Source organism: Nannobrachium achirus (genome assembly GCF_963921795.1).
Source record: "Nannobrachium achirus genome assembly, chromosome: 5".
NCBI lineage: Eukaryota > Metazoa > Chordata > Actinopteri > Myctophiformes > Myctophidae > Nannobrachium > Nannobrachium achirus.
In genome coordinates, this window is record NC_137814.1 from 24209621 (window position 1) to 24228734 (window position 19114).

The 19114-nt window shown below is 41.4% G+C and overlaps 1 protein-coding gene across 1 annotated transcript in view; it reads left to right on the forward strand.

The window, feature by feature from the left end:
- The window catches only part of LOC308285625 (xenotropic and polytropic retrovirus receptor 1 homolog), a 58110-nt gene that overhangs the window by 16022 nt on the left and 22974 nt on the right, over positions 1–19114 (forward strand). Inside the window, exons 2-4 of the mRNA XM_080726442.1 lie at positions 7556–7607; positions 18493–18594; positions 18978–19114. The exon at positions 18978–19114 is cut by the window's right edge and continues 87 nt beyond it. Of these exons, the coding sequence (XP_080582568.1) occupies positions 7556–7607; positions 18493–18594; positions 18978–19114 (291 nt within the window). The remainder of the gene's footprint in view (positions 1–7555; positions 7608–18492; positions 18595–18977) is intronic.

Consider the following 19114-nt stretch of genomic DNA (forward strand, 5'->3'; position numbering starts at 1 on the left):
GCGTTAATAAAATAAGCAGGCTTGCTTGCATTTTAACAGCCGTTAACATTAACAGAAAGAAAGTACCAATTTTAAAAAGATTTCAGAATACACTAAGCTGCTCACCTTTTCAATGAGGGTCCATTCACTTGTGCTTAGCTCCATCTGAGACAGTTTCTTATCAAAGATGACAGCTGACACCGCCGCTTGCTGCTCACAGGCCCTTTTGATCATGTCGTATGTACTGTTCCAACGCGTTGGACAGTCGTTGATCAACTGCTCTTTCTTCAAACCCAACAAAGCTTGTTTATTCTCGAGGAGTTCCCTGTCGGACGCAGACCTGTTGAAATGAGCCGCTGCTATTTTCAGCCTGGCCACTGGGGTTTCAATGGCTCTGACCGCAAGCCCTTTCTGCACTGCCAAGTTGATGGTGTGTGCCACACAAGTTATGCTTACAACGTCGAGATGTTTTTCCACTGCATTGGTGTAGTTTGTAGCATTGTCGGTTGTAATGGAAATCACAGATTCACGCTTTATGCCAAATTCCGCCAATATGGCTCCAATACATTCTGCAATGTTTTCTGCTGTGTGGCGTTCCCTCAGCTGGGCTGTTTTCAGAACGACGTCTTTCATTTCCCACCCCTCTGACACCCAATGGGCCGTTAAAGTTAGAAAGGCTATTGTTGCAAGCGATTGCCATCCGTCACTTGTAAGAGACACAGGTCTGTCTTTAACCTCGGCCCTTATCGTCTCCGCGGTGGTGTTATACAGCCTGCCAATTCTGTTGGTAACTGTTGCACGGCAAGGTACACTGTACCGAGGTTCCATCTCCTGACAAAACTCCACGAAACCCTCCCCTTCGACCAAATTGACTGGCCTCATGTCCTTGGATATAAACATGGCAAGTTTTTTAGTGCAAGCCTCTTGTCTTGATGCGGACATTCCAGCGGTCGCAGGCGGGGGGAAGAATCCATCTAAACGTGGCTGTTTTGGTGGAGTTCCCGACAACAAATCAGCCTCTCTCGGATGCGCTACATCCAGATGGTTTTTCAGGTTGGTTGTTGTTGTATGGTAGGCGAGCTCTATCTTGCATAGTTTGCACACAGTTCTTTTTTTCTCCGAAACCACCCCGTTTACACTCCAAAACCCAAAGTACTTCCATACAGGGCTTCTTAAATTGCCCGGAGTGAAAATCACTCGCTCTTCTTCCCCCTCTTGTGTGTCACTGTCTGCCTCTGCCATCATTAATGCATTGGTCGCTTCGTTTGGCTACATAAACACGGAGATGCGGCTTTCTCTAGTTCAGCGTGCAGGACATGTCTGTACCTGTTGCTTCCTTAGTGTTCACAGACACACAGTCACATGACTCTGTAGCAGAAAACCGCGATCTCGCGATAACTGCTCTGGTGCTATGTAAGTAAGAACCGGGGGAGTCTCGCGAGAACTTAGATTTTTTTTTTTTTTTTTTTTTTTTATTCGAAGCTTAATTTTTTACAATCGAACATTCGTTTATATGTTACATTCGAACGAATATTCGAATAAAGAATATTCTTTCACACCCCTAGTATCTATCAATCAACTATTCAAGATTGACTCGGATACAAACCACAGAATGTTCATTGCGGCTGTGGGGTGGAAACGAATGTGTGACCTTGAGCCAGGATGAGTGATCACTGGAACAGGATGTTATTGCTTAATTCTGTTTTTGGTTAGGAGTTCTTTTGAAGCGGTGAAAACCGCTTCCAATGAGTGGCTTTGTGTGTTCCACGCCCATATATGGTCATTTCAGTCCAGAACGAACAGGTTTTTTCAAAAACAAAATGTGTGTTTCATGTCCATATATGGTCATCTCAGTCCAGAATGAACAGGCTTTTTCAAAAACAAAATGTATGTCACCTCATGTCCATATATGGTCACTCCAGTCCAGAATGAACAGGTTTCTTCCGTCCCGTACGTCCAGAATATCAGTCCAGAATGAATAGGCTTTTTCAAAAAGCAAAATGTGTGTCCCATGTCCATATATGGCCATTTCCGTTCAGAATGAACAGGCTTTATCTGTCCTGTCCCGTCCGTCTGTACGTACGTACGTACGTATGTGTGTAGTGTCCGTCCCGGTCTGATGATTGGATACTTTGAGGATTGGTCAAGCTTCACATGACAATTCGGCCCTCCAGATAAAATCATTAATTCATTCAGAATATAAAGAATGTATAGATCACAGAGTTCATAACTCTAGAACACATAGAATAAAAGTTCACCGCTTCACTTCGAACGGAGGTTTGATTTTTAATCCATGCTCATTGATAAGCGTGCGATGCCTGCTGTCCTTGTTGTTGTTATTGTTTTGGCTGCGCTGTCGAGTCAGTGAGCTGAGCATAATCGGCTGCTTGGCTCGCTGACAGGCTAAAGCCTAATTCATGCTTCGTCGCACAGCGCTGTCTCTCGCCATAAACAACTGGTTTTGTGATGGTGATAAATGTCTCGTGTTCAGCACTCGAAAAACTTTCATTTGTGACTGTGTGACAACTTGTGGATTTAGACGACAGGCTCAACGCGGCTGCAGGGTGACCTTGACTTGGCCTTGTGTCTGGACTGCTACATGAGCTACTTCTGTCCTCCTGCTCCGCTGCGCCTGCATGGCTACAAGCCGATTGGCTGGCTGGCTGGCACAGCGTGGGCTTTGTTTCCTCGTTGTGCTCCGAGGCTGGCTGAAACATTGACTGTCTTGACTTTACTACTATGACTGTCCGTCCAGCACTTGCAGAGAGAGAGAGGAGAGAGAAGAGAGAATGAAAGAGACTGACTGTGCTACTGCCCTACTAGCATTCAATTCAGTGAAGTGTGAGAGAGAGAGAATGACTTGTCTTCTTCTCCTGTTCTGACGCTCTCCAGTGGTGACAGACTGCAGATTTACAAAGACGGAGGGACAGAGGGGGGGGGGAGGAGACTGACGTATGGACTGCACTGCATTTGTTTACAACATGACTCCGGGGCCTTCATGAAGGGAGTTGCAGAGCCCATAGTTAGTCGAGGGCTAACACTTTTGGGCGTTGATGCCCTTGAGCAAGGCACTGAACACTAATCTGCTCTGTGGGGCTGTAGCAATGCAACAATGATGTTTATCATTGGGATTTAGGGATTATTGTATGAGTCAGTGCCTCTCTGCTACAGCAGTTCTATTAAACACACACAGTCATACACTGCTGTACACGTGAAATAATGCATAGCAACGTAGGTTGAGTATGTTGTATATATAATGGCATTGTGACAAAACATGAAGTGTGTGTGTTAAAGACAAATGCATACTAATTCATGTGTGCGCATGCATTTGTCTGTGAGCATATGTCCAATCAACAAGACCTGGTGAATAATGCAGGTTCCATTATTCAAGTTGCATATTAAACTATGCAACTTTTATGGAATGTGCTGGGATGTTATTTCAACAACAACCTCAAGACAGACAATTTATTATTAAATATGTCAAGAATGTAATCAGGCTTGTAGAGAAGAGCCCGCTTGGCAACACCAAGTGACAGAATAATTGCATTAAGCTCACTGGCTCAGGAGTTGTTTTTTGTTTTTTGTTCAGCGTTATTACAGGCTCATAAAGACAGTTGTCATCAACCACATGAACCCTAGCATCCCTATTCTGGGCATGTCATAATAGGTGAACATTCTGCAAAAAATGAATGGACATTTGGCTGAAACAGGCAAACATTTGCTGAAAATAGCCATCTACGAGCTAACGTGTTGTGAGATTGTAGATTGGCTATTCTCACTATTTGACTGTAAAGTACACAGTATAGGGGTTACGGTGGACCAAACATCTATCATGTCACAAATTATAAGTGAACTTTGATTTGATATAAATATCAAATCAAAGTTTAAAGTCAAAAGCTTTGCCAATTGCATTATAACGGAATGCCAATTGCATTATAACGGAAGTGCACTGAAATTGTTCGTCCTTCACTTCCTCATGCACCTTAAGCAATAATGAAAGTATATTACATAAGTAGCATAGTAACAGAAAAGAACATAAACAAAGATAAAGGTTTACATATGGGCTTCAGTCAGTGTAGTGATGGTAAGGTAACGTAAAGTGCATGTGTTGGAGTGTTGATAAGGAGAGAGCAGGCAGTGCAGTGGTGATAAGGTGCATTGGGGTGCGGGATGGGTTTAGGAGGCTCTGACTTTTAGGGGGGGGGGGGGGTTAGAAGCTGCTCCATAGCTGATTGGTTCAACAGTGGATGATTCAGTATCAGCAACAGTCAGGAGGAGCAGAGTGAGCAGTTTGTGTCTGGGATGACATAGCTTGGACTTAGTTGCGTGCCGGTGTGGTGTTCAGTAAATAGCAGATCTACAAGCTCACCATGCATCATGATTCATGAATGTGTTGCGCGGTGAGCTTGTATATCTGCTATTTATGGCATGCAACACCAGCATGCAACTAAGTATCAGGCCATAGACTGGTTTCTATTGATCGTGTATCACCAACTACAGCTCCAGGCATGTTGATATTTGAACAAGAGCAACAATGAATCCTTCCAAATCACTGTTGTTGGAATACAGTATGTAAAAAGAATGCAAGGCATGGTGTGCTGTTTTGGTGTGCTTCAAGGTCTGTATTTTGTGTACCCTGCCAACCCTGGTCCCTGACATCATCATGCACTATTGTCCATATTCACATGGGAGCCATTTTGCACATACATTATACATAAGTGTGTGTGGGGGGGTGGGTAAAAAATATTTGCTAACTGTACATCTTGGAGTGTACTTATCCTGTTTATACTGTAGCCACTTGTCAAAGCTAAACTGTTATTTATGCTTTGTCACTACTTACTTTGAGGTAGATAGTCCTTTTGTAACCGACAACTTTATTTGCAACTGCAGGGAAACCGGCTGCTGCGTGACTGTTGCCACTTTATGATAGCATGTCTGCTTACTTAAATAGCAGGTCTGTTGAATTTCACTAAATACTGCATTTCTCAACTCCAAACTGCTGTGCTAGCTCTGTGTTGTTTTTACCAACTCATTCATCCAAACCGAATGTTTCCACTCATGGATTTATTGCAGTGCAGTTTCACACGGTGTTTGATGCCAAGGGCCTGAGATGAGATGGTGTCGTGGTTTGTTTTGCTGGTGTTTGTTAGGTGTTAAAAGCAGCTAATCTGGTTAATATAGTAAAGGGAACCTGGTTACGCTTACTGTACATTGTTGCAAAAAGGGTTGGGATCCTGTAGAATTCAAACCAGCGAAGTCCACCAACCAGCTCTGACGGTGTAGGACATTTTTTTTTAAATAAATCCAGAAATGTGAAGTTGGAACTGATTCCGGTTTCTTCAACACTACACGTAGTTGCAAAATGATGGAGAGAATGGAGACGATTGTCTTTTACTGTCATCATGGAATTTAAATGAATTGTAAATGGTATAGAATGTCGATGATCAATCAAACCTACACACATACTAATAGAGCTCTCAACCCGTTGTGTCACATTGTAAGCTCAAAGATCTGTCTGCGACACACACTGTATAAATTAGGCATACGTGTTGTTTGAGACACATGACATAGCACTACTATATCTATAAATGCGAGAAATCTCTGTGAGCGTGCGTGTATGCGTAGATGTAATCCGCTTATCTCGAGAACCGTTTGTCCCACCGGCTTCAGATTCGGCACACACGTTCCCCGCCACGGCGCAGAGTGCCGTGCCCGGCCTCGACCCGACACGACGCACGGTTTTACCGAACCGGGAAAACTGACTGTGTATGCAGAGCTGATTGTTGACATCAGGCTGTTTCGGAGGAAACCTGCGCAAGCGCTGACTCATTGTGACATCACTTCATAAAAGACTCTGACATCACGTACACCACATGAGTCAACAAAAAATGCCTTGGTTACGTATTGAATGTCATCAGTATGACGTGTTCTGATGTCACAGATCGAGCTGCTGACATCTGCGTATTCTGCTTAAAGAAGAAACAAACAAAAAGCGACAGTGATATTCATATATGGGCATAAAAGGACACATACAGACAGATACAGAGATCTCCATATATGATATCTCCATATATGGTCATAAATGGACAAAGGCAAACATATGGTCGATTTAAATTGATTTAATTGGGGGACGGTAAAATCGATCTTTTAAAAAACGTCAACGTCTAAACCCCCCGGCTCCACCGAGCGCGTCGAGCGTCACGGCAATGCTGGGAACGCTCCGGTTATACTCATTGAAGGGTGCTCCACTGCCGCTCCACCGACGCTCAAGCAGGAAGGCTCGCTGCCAGCGTGCCTCGTTGCAGGAGCGGAGGAGAGCTCTGCGATTTTGATTGACAAAGAGAACAGTTGAGTGCTGTGTCTACTGTGCTGCTACAGAGCATAGCACTAATCAGTGCTAAGGGCTAACAACAACAATGCTGTACAGATGCATGTCTGTGCCACTGTTTACAATGTGGAAACAACGTTTCTACTGAAAACAAGAATTGACACAGTCAATATATAAATGGTGAGCTAGAAAGTCAGGGACTTTGAACAGTCTATCCACAATGAGACACTATGTCTTGACTTTGATGCAGTATTGATTTTGAAAAGAGGGTAAGAGTTGTTGTTATGCCTTAGTTTGTGCCTGGCTTACAGTACAGTTGGCTTGCTATGTACCAGAGGAAAATGGCATTCTTTGATACAGTATTGAAAAGAGGGTAAGAGTGTTGTTTAAAAAAAGAACAGGATTTGACATTTAAGAATTGACACTTTTCTGTCATTTGCTATTTGCTACTGTATAGAGGATAATAGAACATCTACAAAATACAGGATTCCTTGTAAGACAGACAAGAGAACTGAAATGTAATTGTTTTTTTGTCATTTGATAGTTCTACTGTATTGAAAAGAGCATAAGAGAAACAGTATTATTAAAATAAAAGAAAATACTGGAATTGTAAGAATTGTTGATTTTTTGGGGTAACTTTTCTGGAAAATAAATTTGTGTTGAAAAAACCATGAATCGTGAACCTTGAATCGTGATTCGAATCGTATCGTGAGTTGAGTGAATCGTGACAGGCCTAATAGACGGATATCTCCATATGGGCTCCATATCACTTCTGCTGACTCATTCTGACATCACTCCTGTACTTTGCACTCTACAGAGATCGCCTAACAACCGGAGGGGCATCATTTCCCACGGGTGGCAAAGCAAGCAGGCTGCGTATTATTGCTCAAGATGAAGACAGACAGATACAGAGATATCCATATATGGGCATAAAATGGACGCAGACATAAATTTATCTCCATATATGGGCATAAATGGACACAGGCAAACAGATAAATCGTGTTTCCCAATTAACTTCTTTCCCAAGTAGGCCGGTCCCCGACTAGACGATTGGCCGCCCGAAGGGCAGAGATCTCCATATATGGGCATAAAAGGGACACAGACAGACAGATACAGAGATCTCCATATGAAATTAAATATGAGAAAATAATGACATGAACTCCTTTTACAGTGTGTAATCTATGTATTGTTGTCTTTTGTATTCTTCCAAGTCATTGTGTAAACAAAGCCTCTTTTCTTTCCCTGCAGGCATTCAAGGAAATGCTGTATTCCGCTCAGGACCAGGCCCCATCTATTGAAGGTAAATATCAACATTCTTTGAGTTAAAGCCTTTGCACACGGAAACACTGGACAATAAATGACCTCATGTACACCAGGTCCGAATGTGTCCATATTCGGACAATATGGTGCGTTTTTTCCGTGCACAAAATGGGACCTTGTGGGCAAAGGCTTTTAATATATCGTATGACAAGTATATAGGGCTTAAGTGGTTAATGGACCAAGTTTATTACTGGCTATTTGATCACGTCTCATTGCCTATCTATAAATAGCCATAGATTAAGGGTGCAAAGTCACCCCTGTTTTAGATAAGACAGGAAGATATTGATGTTTTTTTTTTGGCTTACAGCTGTTTTTATTGAGACAAATTCCAAGATATCTCATTACGTTGGTACCAGTAGGAGGTGGCAGGAATGAGGTCAGTCGGTTGTGGTTGACGTGGGTAGTGTTTGGTTGTAATGATTGTGGTGGAGAACTACATAAAGGATTTCCTACAGGCATACGCACACACACACGCACGCACACTCACACACTGAAGGCTGAGACGCAATATATTGATGACATTCTGAGGTCAAATCCCACTTATGATCAATTTTGCTATGACACACAAGACTACGACAGAACTAAAAACTAACTTGATCTAATAAATAGTTTGCTAGTTGTAGTTTGTAACAACCTGTGTGTGTGTGTGTGTGTGTGTGTGTGTGTGTGTGTGTGTGTGTGTGTGTGTGTGTGTGTGTGTGTGTGTGTGTGTGTGTGTGTGTGTGTGTGTGTGTGTGTGTGTGTGTGTGTGTGTGTGTGTGTGTGTGTGTTAGGGCTGCACGGTTAATCGTTTTCAAACCGAAATCGCGATGTGAAATCTCGCGATTAGCGAATCGCAAAGGCCGCGGTTTTGGCGATTTTCTGCGAAGTTGACTTCCCAAGCATTATGCAGACGTTTTAATTTTAGAAATCCGTTCATAACTAAGCAATGATCAAATCATGCTTCCTAAATACCCTCGCATCGCCGCACCGCGGATTAGCCGACATTACGGGTTGCTCCAATCTCCTCAGAGCAGGAGAGGAGCCAAGCCAAGTATGACACTGTCTGTCTAACAGCACGTAACAGTGTCTTTCCCTTCCAACGGAGTAGGCCTACTGCCCTACTCCATGACTACAGGTAGTGAATGTTCTGGTAATCATTATAAATATAACATCCTTAAATCCTTGTGCATAGATTAGATCCCGTTTGTCGTAAGATGAAAGTGAAAGTAATTTCTGTGCAACTGCTGCGGATGCCCCTCCTCCGTCCCCCGCACACATGTGAAACTTATGCTGTGTGTCTTATGGTGCATTTTTTGCCTTGATAAAACTTAAGCAAGGCAGCGACATACTGTACTTTCTTCCTTGACAATAATGAGAGGCAGACAAAACCATTACTGATATGTTGCTGAATATAAAAAGTTTTATATTGCTAATAAGCAAATTGAACTGAATCAAACCATTTGCCAATTTGCCTAGTTAGTGATAATCAATTCATTTTTAAATGTAAACACACAATAAATATTCAAGGAAGCTTAAATGATGTTTTTTGGTTAAATAATTTCCTTGACAATGAGAGGCATTATTACTGAGATGTTTCTGAATATAAAAACGTTTTATATTGCTAAAGCAAAATAAAAGGTAATCTTTTGGAAATATAACTGAACTGAATCAAACCATTTACATGATTGCCAATTAGCCTAGTTAATAATAATCAATTTATTTTTTAAATGTATTACACAATAAATATTCAACGGAAGCTTGACCTAAGGTAGTGAAATGATTTTCCTATGGTTAAAATAATTTATTATATCATCCTTTTAACAAAAAAAATCACTTATCACTTATCCTACCTTGAAATAAACATATAAATACAGGGGTTAAGGTTCTCCGTCCTGGGGATGGATTTCCGTCCTGAGGAGTCCCTAGGGGGCATTTATAAGATCGAGGCAGATTTGCCAAAAAAGAGAAAACAAAAAATGGGAGTGGGGGGGTGTAGCCATGGCCGTGATGTTAATAACATGACCGAAATCGTCAAAATGCAGCATAATACTTGCTAGTCAAGTCAAAATAAATTTCCATCTTAGGATTTTTTTTTTGCTTTAGCCCCTGTAAATATTGAGAATAAAATCGCAATCGCAATATTAGTCAGAAAAATCGCAATTAGGTTTTTTCCCAAAATCGTGCAGCCCTAGTGTGTGTGTGTGTGTGTGTGTGTGTGTGTGTTAAATATTGAAATACATGAATCGGGACTGGTAGACAGAAAATACTCAAAGAGAAGTTAAAATCATGAACAAAAGGGTTGCAAACCATTGCCCTAAATTGACCAGAGTACTTCTAGAGCTCATTCCAAGCTGATGGAGCACTGACAGAGAATGCTGCAAAAGGTAACAGGAACATCAGGAAGTCACTGCGTGTGTGTTTTACATTTTGATGATGGCTTAGGCAGACTCTGTGACCCATTTTATACATGTGCGCAAACACACACACAGACTAACTTTGATATTATAGCTCAACCAGTCAGGCAGGTAATATCTTCTTCTCATTCATGTTAGGTTTTTAATCAATCTGGTTCAGTCGAGAAAGTCAATTCAAGTAGAAACATGAAATTGAGTTGCACATACACCCAAATAAGTGCATGTACGACTACATCTTGATTATGTCGAGAACATGAATTGATTGGGAAACTCACAGTTCTATATTATAGCGTTAAAAGGAAAAATCTTGTAATTAGATTGAGATACCCAGTGTCTCTTTGTAGTTATTTGGTTCTACTAAAGATAATTGCCGAACTAATGCAGGGTAAATGCATGGTAGAAGTCTGCTTTAATGGCATTCTGAGCCTGTAGAGAGAATTTTGCCCTAAATGCCCAAAATAGGTATGCCAGCCAGTTTCAAAGTGGTTAAAGCTAAAATGATCATTAGGTTGGTTCACCAAGTACTGGGAAACGTTTAATCATCTATCTAAAACCCAGTATTATTTCAGCTCTAAAACTTCCATGAGCATGATTATATTTGTTGTGTGACACTGTATGTTTCAACTTGTTCTTTTGGCTGAAGTCGTTCTTTCCATTAGAATATTTGCATTTGCAGTACAAGATCAGAGAGAGGAAGCATTGACTTGTCTTATAGCCCACCCTAGATCATAGGCGGGATTCAAACCCATGACACCGCAAGTACATGCTTGGGTCTGCTGAGTCCAAGCTACCAGTGGGTGTGTGACTATGATTTGTATTCTGTAGTGTCTCCTCCTCCTGTTACACTATGTGCTGTAGCTCACGCATAATATCAGCTATGATAGGCTTTATAGTGGCAGGATTACAGAATTACCTGACCATGTTGTAAGGCAACTCCTGCACTAGTACTGTCATTATTAATCACTGTGTGTTTTCATTGTATGATATCATATTGTCCTCATAAACAGCATGCTCTGTTTGCTGCTACGACCTTCATCACAGTATGCAACATAATCATTAAACTCTATTAATAGCATACGTATGACGTTTGATGCAAAAATCATACCGATCTCACCAGTATACGCTGGCTGTACATGTCCTTGCATACTGACAAAACAAATTAGATCACGGTTAAGTTACAAACAGCAGTCATTTGATCACTTAAACCTGTAGTTTGACAGTATGCACCTGTTCTTCCATGGTCAGTGGTCAACAGTACGATAATAAAAGACAATGGCTGTTAGTGGTAAACTCCTAAAATGGTACCAGTGTACGTATAAGACTTACGGAAGGAAAAAAGAAAGACCTTCTGTGTCATTACAATTACAATTACAAAACGCCTCTGGAGATTAGCTGGTAACAAACTTTATGGACGGACGGACACACACACATACGGACGGACGGATGGACGGAGGTGAAAACGTAGTCTCTCCCCATGCCTTCGGCTTGTGAAGACAATTAAATGAAAATGTTACTTTTCAGGATTCCAATTCAAAAATAGCAAAAACAGCAGATCTACAAGATCAGCTTGTGGATCAGCTATTTTTGCTACTTTTGTGTGACATAGAATGATGGAGTAGGGCATTCATTTACAAAAGGAGAAAACTGCCCGATAGTATATGCAATGTGGCCCTCTGGAGTGAGTGTGGAAATAAAGTGGCCCTCCATCATTAAAGTTGCCCACCCCTGATCTATTCTACAATCAGGACTATTGAGTGAAGCATCCTATTTTTCATATTTGGATGTTGTTATAACTGTTGAATTCATGTGACCTAATTGTTAACCTGCTATGGTCACTTTATAAAGAGATTGTATTGCATCCCAATGAGTTACTGATTGAGTAGACGACGAATGGGTCATGTATGCTTTTTAAAACATATGTCATATTATGTCCATACTAGTCATCAATGATTCTGTTTTAGTCATATACCCTATGTATTAGTTATAGTGCTATTATTGCCCTCTGATGCAGAGTTGTGCCTTTTATATGATGCTATGGCAATGAGTCGAATTTAACATTCGTGGTATGGCCCACTGGCTGACCCATTGACTGACTGGCCATAGCCAACGTCTAGCTTGGATAGCGTCTGTTTTTATGACTGTCTGCCCCAAACACATTCTTTGAATAATCTATTTACATGCTTGTTATCTGCTATGATCCTGTGATTCATACAGTAGGCTTTTCCATTCTGATTTTTATGACCAATAAATGAGTCTCCCAGGCCATTCTAGGTCACAGTGAGTGATGGACAGACTGGCTGGCTGGACTGGTTGTCCGGGTCTGTTCCAGTTTTATTCATCTAAATTTATATATACAGCCTTCCACCTTCCGCTTATTCTAAGAATTACGGTGACTAAAACCCTTGTGTCCCGCTCTGAATAACAGTCACAGACCCAAACACAAGTGTGTGGAAAATGTCAAACATTGTACACATTATGACTGCTGTCCTGGAAAATAATGATAATAAAAATTTAAATAAATCTCCAAGTAGTCTGCTGTTTTATGTAGGTATAGACATTACATTTACTGTAAGTCGGACGTTGTATAATGCACTAGCAGTGCTCTGGCTTAGTCCCAGGCTCATGAGACATTTTATACATGTGTGAGATAATATCAGCTGACTGTGACAGAAACAATATACTAACTGAAATTGGAGATGAGAGATGTATATTAATATTATAACAACATGCTGCAGTATTACAAGAGGTATGGTCTCAATGTTTAGACTTAAGCCTAATGTCGCACAACCCTTTTTACACCAAAGCATAAATTAGGCTGTAATATTTGTCTCAACACTTTTACAGAAGACTGCCAAGCTCTGAAGCCGTTTGTTCATTCCTGCTTACAGAGCTTTTTGAAATGTTGGTATACTCTCTTAACTCGGTAGTCAAGCAAGGTCATTTGCTGATGTCCTACATCATCTTGAATTAAACAAACAAATGCCTTCTATGGTCTGTAGAAGCGATACAAGGTGTTCGCGTGGAGATGGCCTTTTTATATACTGTATAGCTGTCTAGCATTCCACCCTCTCTAATAATCTCTCCTTCTCTTTTCTGTCACTCGCTTTCATTTCAGCATCTCACCAGGGTTATTCTTATAGTTAACTAAGATTGATTTTATAGTTAACTAATCTGACTAAAAGTGAAACAAACAAAACATGGTTAACTGAAACGAATTAAACAAAACAAAATGGAAATGAAAATGAATTATGAATTTAATTGAACCCCTTTCAGCTTATAAAAATCAAGGCTTCAATCCTCAACATAACTGGGAAAAACTATAACTAAGACTAAAAATAAATAAAAATAACTTTCTTTCACTCATTCATAAAATAGTTTAACTTTTAGGCGTTGTAGGTTCCATTCCCGATCATGACGGCCTTTGCTGCATGTCACTCCCCATCTCCTGTCAGACTACTATCCTATCAATAAAGGCATAAAAGCAACAAAAGAAAGAAAAGGAATAGTTCAATGTCTCTTTTGAGAAGTCCATGTTTACCATTATTTGGCTATAACGCAGATGATGACAGGCTTTCGCGCACAGTAGCGGTTGATAGGTTTGAACATTGTGGGCATCAATAAATGTTCTCTGGACTTGAAATCCAAAACACTCCGCAAAAAAAAGAAAAAACAATGATTTCTTTGGACATGGCAACTTTAAAATGCTGCATTAAAAGTGGGTATTGTTCCTGTCCATGAGGGTTTCTACGAAAATGAGTCCCAAGTTGCAACACATCCACTGAAAATACCTTCCAAGTGTAGGCGTTAGACAGAACCCAATGAATCAATATTACGAAAGTGCTCACACAGTTAAATACGTATTTTTGTATGATATGTAAAATAACACGTTGGAGAAAACATTGTGCTTGCTTATCCAAAAAGAAAAAGCATATTTTCTTATTTGAATGTGCCCTAAAAAAATGAATGAGTTGAAAGTTTTCACATGATGGTGCTAGACATGGCAAGATGGTGTTGGTGCTTCACTACATAACTAAAACCTCAAACCAAATGTAGGGCAGGAGGAAGGAACAGAATTAAGCTGAAGTGACCTCTCTGAAGCCGTAAAATTAGGATGGAGTGGGGCGAGACACACAACTTGCATGTATGTGCTACATTGCAGCATGGCATTGCCCACACACTCCAAGAGTCATCAACCACTTATTCACACCACCAGACCCAAGTTGAGCTCACAAATCATCGGTGTCTCGGAAAACAAGACATCTTGGCTAATGGGAGATTCAGTGGCGTAGGTAAATGAGTAAGCTGTGTATAACCCTTATGTAGTGGAAACGAGCCTAATGAGTAACCTCTGGCTATAGTAAGTGCTGGTTGGCTGTCTGTTGGCTTTATATAAACATAAAGCTAGCATATCAAAGTGAAATATATATTTTTTTTAAAGTGTTTTATTTTGAATGTTTTGTGGTGGAATTTAAAGGCATGGCAGTTTTTGAATCTCTCCAAATCAGATGGATTTAAAAGACAGCCATGAGACTAAATACAGTTTAGTTTTTTAAACATGTAATTATTTTAGTATAGTTTAACTAAAAAGTACACAGCAGTCAAATAGTGATAACAAAATATTCCTGTGAACTGATGGGGTACAATGCAGTCCAGTAACACTGGTCTCCCTTTGTAATTCAGTACCATTCAGATGCCATTGACAGTGACACTCATGCTTGAGATGTACTTTGTTGCGTAAAGTGTTGCATGCTGAAAACAGCAGATCTTCAAGCTCACGTTGCATCGAAGCATGATACGTTGTGAGTTTGTAGTACATCTACTATTTTCAGTATGTGACACTCACACTGACCTGCGACTAAGTAAACTTGGCTTCAATCTTCTTGATGGGAGCTGCTTCAGAGGTGTATTGTGGATGACCCAAGACTGTTTACTTTGTGCCACGTGCAACTGTACGGGTGTAAAGCAGGGAGTTCCTGGAAAGGAGGCAAAAAAACAACAATTGCCAGATGGAAAGTACAGACTATTACTGCCAGACAGACATGTCATAATGGTATAATGATGATAATAATCATAATGACACCAAGACTTGCAGAGAGAGAAAAGAGCAGAATAAGGCAAAAATGGGATAAGGAGATTACGTGTGTGTGCACGTGTGAGTGTGCATGCGTGGTTGTGTGCATACTGCATACAGTATGTTTGTGTATATGTATGCACTGTATGTGTGTGTCTGTGGCCTAGACACCCCAATTTAGTTAATTTTGTGTCTTGTCTAAAACCAGGCAGTCTGAAATTGGATGAATCACTGACACTGCAAAGTCTGACTCAAAACCACGTGTGTGTGTGTGTGTGTGTGTGTGTGTGTGTGTGTGTGTGTGTGTGTGTGTGTGTGTGTGTGTGTGTGTGTGTGTGTGTGTGTGTGTGTGTGTGTGTGTGTGTGTGTGTGTGTGTGTGTGTGTGTGTGTGTGTGTGTGTGTGTGTGTGTGTGTGTGTGTCACGTGTTTCTGTTGGTTCTCTCAGCCACATGGAGGAAAAACTTGCATGCTCAACAAAACAAGCATGCTCCAGTGGTAGGCATTTGTATTGTGCAGAGTCTGCAGACAGCACTGTAAGCAAAACGTAAATACATAAATTGTTTTTAGTTCTGTTTGTTTGGGGGGGGGGTGTATTTATCAGAATATTGCTGATAATACAAAGAACACAGAAGAAATACATCACATTTCTGTATTGTAAGTGCATGTCAGAATTCCTTAATAAAGTTAAAGTAATGTAAAGTAATGACAATGAATGTAGAACAGTTTGTGCGACACCAGTGAACAAACGGATAAAAACATCTGTACATTGAGTGGCATGGTACCACAGAACTGTGTGCACTGTGAGCCTTTCACTTCTACTTGCCAGAAAGCCTGTGACGTGTCCATGACATGGGAGAAGGCCTCCCCCTTGTGGCAGTTATAGGCTAAACCAGTTCTCCAAGACTGCAGAGCAGTGTGCATGTTGTCACCCAAAACAAAATCACAGTAAAATAATTTTAAGTGGTGGTGTTACTGTTTTAATTTGTTGTATTTGGTTTCTTTCTGTAGTGAGTTCAATTCAGTGTACAAACCATAGTTACTCATTCTGACAAGTTGAAAGGACAACCACCCACAGAGCTTATTTTTTTTTTTCTATAATTTTTATCCCACAATTTTGTAACCCATTTTTTTCACCCAGTGCTAATTGCCTATGTAATCCTGGGCTCTGCTCTCCCTCTGCCGCGCCTGGGGAGACAACGGACTGACCTCATGCTTCCTTCAATGCATGAGGAGTCCAAGTTGCTTCTTTTCACCTGACAGTGGAGATTTCCCTGGTTTGGACGTAGCGCGTGGAAGGAACACGTTATTCCAACCAGTTCCTTTCCCCTCCATCAGGCGCCCCGGCTGGCCAGGGGGAGGCATTATTGAGACCAGGATTACGTGCATGTTTTTGTGAGGGTATCAACCCTAGGAGACACGGGGAGAACATGCAAACTCCACACAGAAAGGCCCTATCGCCAACCCCACCTAGGGTGTGGGCGCTGATGACGCGGAGGAGGAACACGCCGCCAGTGCCCACAGCGTCCCCCGGCGGGAATCGAACCCAGGACCTTCTAGCTGTGAGGCGAAGCGCTAACCACTGCGCCACCGTGCCCCCACAGAGCTTATTTTAACGAGTAAAATGTTCTTCTAACCAATCTGTGTGGTAGTCTTGGTCGAGTATGTTAATACAATATAACTAGCACATATGCAGTGGTTGGAGGTGGTCTCCCTGCTCTCCCATTACGTGGTTATTGTAAGCTATTGAGCTGTAAGAACCCTGGTGTTGGTAGGAAACCTAATGGCTGACAAGGTGTGGTGCCTGAAGCTCAAAAGCCCACAATACCTCCCCAGGCCAACTGGGGATTTCTTCTTGGATGAGTGGTAGATGCATTCAGACATCAAGACACAGACTATTATAGACTATTATGACCACATTCTAAGGACATTTGAAGACGATAAACAATGCAGGGAAAAAATAAGTAGAAATAGGAATAATATTACAGTTGTAGCAGAGCTGCTTTCTTGCAGCGGATAAGAAAGACAACTGAAGGCACACTCCTTGGCTGCCAAACCACAACCTCCACCCCTCATTTCTCACATGCCCCTCTTCTAGCGCCACCATGAGGCTGATTCTTGCTAAACACATTTTTGGACACTGCTCCTACACATTTTGCCCTAAAATCACGCAAAGCTGTACACACTGTAGGGGCTTTTACCAATAAGCCCTACCGAGGGCAATGAGTATAAAAACATAGGTTTGACGCGTGTATGTGTATATTAATTCAATGTCCAGAGCTGTCACATATATTTGGATATGTCAATCCTTTTATTGACATTAAAACAATATACAAAAAACTCCTTTTAACAAAAACATGGAATGCCGACCTGCTCAGCAAACTTACGGTAAACACGATATCATGGTACACACGGAACACGGTCGAAAACCGTTTGCTTCCCCTACTCAATGCACCCACCTGGCCGCAATCAAGGCCAGGTATATATCAGTTACCATGGAAACAGAATGATTGACAGCTGACAGCAGCGCCATGGCAACCACCTCAAGTTTACATCGACAACAATGCAAGGCCAGACCATTCATTACAATAAACAATATAAAAATAAACAATGATGTCATTTTGGCTCCAACACACACTATCTCTAGAATCATGTGATGAACATGGATCTGTACCATTTCCCATATTCCCATCTGATTGGCTACGATTGCCTTCTCAAGTTTTTGTATGTGGATACTTCATGATGTGGTACAAGATTAGACATTTTGGCCTTTAGACGATTCAGTGCTTTATACTAACAGTAGTATTTTGAAATAATTAGTTTGACAGACAGACAGGCAGCCAGTCTAAAGATCCAAGTGACGTGACATGGTCAATTCTCTTGGTATTAGACTTGAGCAGCAGTTCTGAATCAAATGCAGTTGTCTGATCGATTTCATTTTTTAGGGAGTCCTACTGAAGGTTTTCCAAATCTCGCTGAAACATAAATGATTTAATCCTTGGTAATATGTATAGGATGTTTTCTATGATTTAGATTTACACAAATCTTCTCTTCTGGGATTCCCTGCTGCAAAACATATTCAGGTGGGGGTCCATCATTTAGGGGGGTCCTTGGCGCTATAATGTTTGAAAACCACTGATTTAGAAGACATTTGTAGAATCGGCCTCCGGTCTTATTGGGTTAAGAGAACAGAAGAAACGTGCGGTTATTGTAAGCTATTGAGCTGTTGTTTTCAGCCTCACTACTCTGTGATTGTGTGTGTGACTGACTGGGTTATGTTTCACCAGACGTAACTCAATCTGAGACAGTGCCTCTGTGAAAAATAGCCCTGTGTTTTCTGATATGGCCTGTGTTTTGTAATATGTTTGCTAATAGCCTATGTCCTCTTCTCTTGCTGTAGTTGCAGATGAGGATACAGTCAAGAGGTACTATGCTAAGTTTGAGGAGAAGTTCTTCCAGACGTGTGAAAAGGAGCTGGCAAAGATCAACACTTTCTATTCTGGTAAAGAGCTGCTATAATAATACTACTACTTGTAACTGCTAATGCATCTACTACTAGTAGTAGTACTACTACTACTACTGCTGCTGCTATAACTACCACTACTAAATAGTACTAATACTTGTATTGATAATAATTCAGCTTTTCCTACAACTACTAATACTACTACTGCTACTACTATTCTATTTTTATTAGTGATGCTACTTCTACTGATACAATGTTTCTCCTGGTGCACCTGTGCACACCCACGCACATTACATCACTTCTATTTTCATCGTCGTTTCAGTGCAACCACCTAAGTGACTGTTCTATTTGCCCGGTGTCCTGCAGAGCCCTTTTCACTGCCTAACGCTCTTCCTCTCTCCCTGCCGGTCTCGTCTCTCCAGAAAAGCTGGCCGAGGCCCAGCGTCGCTTTGCCACCCTGCAGAACGAGCTGCAGTCCTCGCTGGATGCCCAGAGAGAGAGCACCACCCACGGGCGAGGCCTGAGGAAGAGAAAGACTGTGTTTGCCCTGTCCCAACAG